This window comes from Alligator sinensis, unplaced genomic scaffold, assembly GCF_000455745.1.
Source record: "Alligator sinensis unplaced genomic scaffold, ASM45574v1 scaffold503_1, whole genome shotgun sequence".
Taxonomy (NCBI): Eukaryota; Metazoa; Chordata; order Crocodylia; family Alligatoridae; genus Alligator; species Alligator sinensis.
In genome coordinates, this window is record NW_005842933.1 from 478,718 (window position 1) to 484,405 (window position 5,688).

At 41.7% G+C, this 5,688-nt stretch overlaps 1 protein-coding gene across 3 annotated transcripts in view; it reads right to left on the reverse strand.

The window, feature by feature from the left end:
- Positions 1 to 5,688, reverse strand: part of PTPN14 (protein tyrosine phosphatase, non-receptor type 14) — a 92,783-nt gene that overhangs the window by 44,018 nt on the left and 43,077 nt on the right. For all 3 annotated transcript variants that reach the window (XM_006036221.3, XM_025192474.1, XM_025192473.1), the window contains exons 3-4: positions 4,609 to 4,706; positions 533 to 600 (exon numbers count right to left, since the gene is read on the reverse strand). In XM_006036221.3, the coding sequence (XP_006036283.1) occupies positions 533 to 600; positions 4,609 to 4,706 (166 nt within the window). The remainder of the gene's footprint in view (positions 1 to 532; positions 601 to 4,608; positions 4,707 to 5,688) is intronic.

Sequence of the window (5,688 nt, forward strand, 5' to 3'; positions counted from 1 at the left end):
GAAACCTGCTCCTAGTGCCTAGGCAGCCTTCAAAGCAAGCCCAAGTGCCACTGAAAGATCAATATCAGCCACTTGCCCCCATTCCACATGCAACCAAGCCTACATGTTAGGCAACAAAGAAGGACTTGGATGAGTGTCTGAGCAACACTCAACACGCACTTCAGCACAGTGCTCAGGCTCTCCAGACAGTCAAGGGGCAGGCATCTCAGCCATCTCCCTGGCTGGGGCCATGGGATCAAGCACACCTGGACGCATAGGCATCTTTCAACAGTGTCCCTGGGCTCACTCCAGAGGCTATATAAACATAGCTTTAGTAATTAGAAATCTGGCTCAAAAGGGGTTAAAGTTATGTTCCGTGTATTCCTTTAGCCAATGAAATAAAAATCTCTATGGAGGCCATGCTTATTTTAGTCATTAAAAAAAACCAACAAAAAATAACTAAACACCTTTGAGCTATCAACAAGCCTGCATCTGAGACACAGAGAAATTACTCATGTGAGACTAGGAAATAAAAGAAAAAAATACAACTCACCATAGGAAACAAGATGTATTCTCGGAGGAAGTCATGAGATTCAAACTGATTGTGGTCTCCAAAATCCGCTGGAAAAAACAACACATTTACTGGGTTTTTTTAACACAGTACTTTCCATGGTTATTAAAGCCTCACTCAGTCTTACAAGCACATGCTTAATTTTAAGTGTGTGAGCTGTCTCGCCTAAGCCACATTTTTTCAGTATCATAGCCGTAAAAGCCAAGTTTTAGCACTGAAACAAATTTTAGAACAGGTTGGGTTTTTTGTTTTTAATCTGCAGGCTCAGGCCAGCACTGATGTTCATAAAGGTCCAGATGAAGCTGGTCTATGCAGTTATGTCAGGAACAACTTCTCCCTCCCCACCCACCTGGGCCAGTCTCTGTTGCAATACCCAGCTGGTGTACAGAGATCACTTCTGACAAATGCCTGCATGAGGCTCTTGCTACTCCACAAAGATCCTGGTGAGATCATCTGGTCATATTCCTCATAGCTCCCTCTGATCTAATGCATGCTCACCCTCCTCCAACATAGTAGAGTTGTTGGATTAACAACCCAAGAGGCCGACATCTTCTATCTAGTTTTACTACTTGTTACATATTAAGTGCCAATGACTAGCAGAGATTTAGGAAAAAAACACCAACAGGTAGCCTGTAGAACAGGAGTGGACAAAATCCAGTCCACTAGATAACTGTATCTGGCCCACAGCTGCCCCTGCAGCGCTTGGCATGGGCTGAGCTGTGCCTGTTCCCACCCTGAGCAGCCTGCGCTGCACTCCCACCAGCACCCACCAATGGCACTGCCCCAGCCCCAGCATTTATTAGCATGGACAACTTCCCAGTGGGGTTGCTCCTGCAGCTGCCAGGGTACTGATCGGCTCCCCCTGCCTCCAGCAGCTCCTCCTCCTCCTGCCCCTACTGCACTGCTCCAGGCTAGGTGGAGTGAAGCTGCAGCGGGTGGGTCCTGCTGCAGCGTGCAGAGCTCTAGCTCCCACCCACCTTCCACTCACTCTGCCCACCCAGTGTGATGAGCAGCCACCTGTGGGTGGTTGCATGGGTGCAAGGCAGCCAGGAGCTGGAGCCCTGGGGCAGGAGGTGCCCAGGTGCAGCTTCCCTTCACCTAAATTGGTGCAGGAAAGGCAGGAGGAGGAAGAGGAGCTACTGGAGGTAAGGGGAGCCAAGCAGTACCTGGGTAGCTGCAGCGGCAGTGAAAGCAGGCCCACTAGGAAGCTGTGCAACCTGGTAGGGGCTGAGGCTGGGGCTGTGCCATCAGTGGGCACACGGTGGGTGCAGATGGGAGAGTGATGTGGGCTGCCCTGGGAGGGCTCAGCCTCATCCAAAGCGCCACGGGGGTGGCCTTGGACCAAGGGGGGGGGGGGGAAATGGACGTCACCTGTACCTGCAACTGCACTGCCCAGGAAAGGTGTGCTGCACCTGCCCCTTTTTTCCCACTCCATCCCTGCTCCCGGCCAGCACCCAGGACCTAGCATGTGGGCAGCCCCCCCCCACCCCGACACGCATGCACACACCCACCCTACACACACCCCCTTCCCCACACATAATATATAAGAATAAGACTTTATTTTGAGACATTATACAATCACCTCTATATACACTACTCAAAAAAAACCCTAAAACAGGACAAAAATATTTTTGTAATAAAATTTAAAAATTTTATAGTAGATGGTTAATTTTAGTATATGTTTTTATCTATAATTTGTTAAAATGATATATTCTGAAATATTTTGTGTATGCAGCCCTTGACAGCTCACCAAAACTTGTTAAGTGGCTCTCTCTGAAACTCAGTTAGCTGCCTAAGGAACCAATTTCCTAAAATTCTTTAAAAACAAAGCAAACCTCTACTTGTTAAATATACAGCAACTGACATCTAAGGAGTAACTTTCTGGGAGATTTTCATTTCAGTTGAACCAGATCATATTCTATCTAAAAGATTTTCATGTTATAAAAGCTGGAAATCCCCCTCATAAATTACATTAGGTAAACATTCTTGCAAAGTGTTTAGATAATTTCACATATTACAGGGTGCCAAAACTGTTTTGTTTTTACCACAGAGTTATTTTAACCAAACATGTAATTCAAAAAGGGGGGGATCCTGAGTATATTCTAAGTATTTCTACTGGATTGCATGCATTGGTTGAGAGAGAGCATGATAATGTTATGAATAAAGCAACAAAAAACAGAGTATGTTTCTGATGTGGCTGCCTGTCAAGATAACAGATTATGTAGAAAATTTACAGAAAAAAGTGGTTATAATAAATGAGTTACAAAAGGCAGCATCAAGGACAATTACATGGTGAGTGAGGCAATCATAAAGCTAGTGAAAAGGTCCCAAATCGTAAGGCTAACAGAGTCTGGTGTGTGTCCATCACCAAGTTCTCAGATTTATACTTTGGAAAACTTCACAAAGCCACAATGCAAAGTTTAGTGCAAATCTGTCTTTTTCCATTGCACAAACAGATTTCAAAGCAATATTCATTCAGTAGAAATATTAGCATTTACTTTTCCATTTGTTTTTAAAATCCTCACATGGACACCATAATGTCTTTTCCACCAATTGTAGCAAAGATTATATCAACATTCTTACAGTACTACTGTCAACACATTTAACAGTTTTCATCCTGGGAATTCAAAGCGATTTAAACAGGTGGTAACTAGTATTTCTATAATATAGATAAAAAGATGAGGATCAAAGGGTGCTAATGACCTGGTTTACAAGCTGCTGAGCACTGGCCACTCCCACTGATGTCAGTGGTAATGACAGATAGTCAGCAACTCTGAAAAAAAAAAATCAGTCCATAAAAAGCCTGTAAATGGTGTAGAAAAGATAAGTGGAAGTCAGAAATTATACAGAGTTCTCTACAGCCAGTTCCTTGTTCTAACCATTGGACTCAGTAGAAACAGAAGTTGCAAGGCGAGGGACAGAATTACACACTAACTGGTATAAGTGATCAGAAACCAGTTAAAATCTATAACGCAACAGAAGTCAGTGAACATAAACCACTTTCAAAATGGCTGAAACTGGTTTAAGATAAACCTGGATGGGTGTAGTATCAGAATTCATTGATTTAGGTTAAATCGGTTTAGTGAACTTCTGGTCCCAGATCCCCTCCAGATTCAAGTTAACACAGTCCCCCCAGCATCCCTGGATGCTTTCTGCCTCCCCAGCAACCACTCCCCCTTGCAGGATGGGTCGGCTAGTCTTGGCTCAAGCTGTCTGCTCCAGCTGAGCAGGGAGGCGTGCTCCGGCACGCCCTGGCCTCTGACATGGGCCACAGCAAGCATTCTGGAATCAATAGTGAATGTCTGTTCACTTGCTTATCTGTTCAGTCTACACAGCTTAAACTAGCCTGCAAAGATGGAATCAATTCAGCCTTGGCTTTTTTGACTGTCTGTACTTAGCCCAAGAGTTCAAAAACAAAGCTCTAGAAATTTCCACTCCAAAACCACTGTTCCACAAACCAGCGGAGCCAGAATTTAAAGGCTGTTTAGGGATCAAATTTTCAAAACAGACTTCAAAATGGCACAAGAACCTGTTGCATTGCAAGGTCTTTTGTTTCTGAGAGTCATGTAATTGTTGTGAATTAATACTGACCCACAAATCATAGCCACCAACAAGTGCTCATGTATTTCTGATACGAGGTGCCATATATAGCAAAGGGAGATTTCAGTTAAAGTACAAATTATATCCTACTGTTATTCTGGCTTCAAAGGGAATGACACCAAAAAGAAAATGTGAATATATTATCTAACGTACTTCAGTATTGTTAAAAAAAACCAACCCCTCCCCCCACCCCCACTTGGATTGTTGCGTTTGTTTGTAATCTAGCAAAATCCTATGCTAGAGTAAAAAATACCCATCATATGAGAGCTACCATACAACCCATTACCTATACCTGCAGGAACAAGTAATTCACAAAAAAAACCCCAATCTCACTTGTACTAAAATCAGTGGAATGACTAATCAGTTTTAACATGAGTTGGATGTGACCTGATTTCTTGCAAACAGATACTTGAAATTAAAAAGGCAACTTTGTTAGCCTCGCTCAACAGCTAACTCACCTTGCACAGCTAAGCCAGCTAGCCGGATTCCTTGATCTAACGATGAACGTAATCGACCATCAAGAACATCCTTTTTCACTTGCAGGTAATACTGATATCTGTAAAAAAGAGAAACACTGAGACCCAAAGTCTATAATAATTTCTATAGAACAGAGATTACTGAAAATAAAAGGGTTTTTCTGTTTGATTTTTTAAATATAAACACGTTGCTTCTATAAATAGATCTTTGTGTGTCTATTGTTACAGACTCCACACATATAACCAAAAATTATAGCACTTTAAACACCTAGGGTAGATTAGCTAGTGTGCTGTCCGTGAGGGCCAGTGTTTCAAATGCATGAAAAAGTAAATCAAACATTTTTTGCATTTATTGGACCACACCCCAAGAATGACATCTGTTGGGATTACTTCCCTCCAATCAATACTGTTGGCATAACCGAGGAAAATGCATTCCCAAATCATAAACAAGTATGGGACAGAATGAAACTATTTTAACTCCTTTTACATGGGTTTTGTATTATTATAAATTAGGCATGTGATATTTTATCACATTTAAACTGTTCAACAGTTAAACTGGTAAAAGCTCATAATTAGAACACAGCTGCATCTGACTTATACCAACCTTCTTGTAAAGAAAAAAAAGGCAACTTCATACTGCATTTCCTGTGTTCACATTAAAGGGATTTTTCTAATTTAATATATTTATTTAAAAGGTACAACTTGTGTCTGCAAACAGTCTTACACCTCCAAACTCCTCAGACTTACTAATATCTAAAGAACTGCAAAGGTACAGGGCTTCTCAGAGCCTTCAGATTGGCATCAGGTTTTTAACTATTCAGGTGCAATTTTTTATTTTAACCAAAATAGTTTACAACTTGTAGAGATCTCCTGAAATCATTATACCAGTATATAAGTGCCTTATACAGACCACTAAAGCTTATTTTCTGTACATACAATTCTTCTAGCAATGATGCAGTTCTGTTAGCATATCTTTTTATGTACAGAACCAAAGTAGATAGATGAAGCCATAATATAATATAACATAACATAAGAAAATACCCATGAACTTGAAACAGCAGG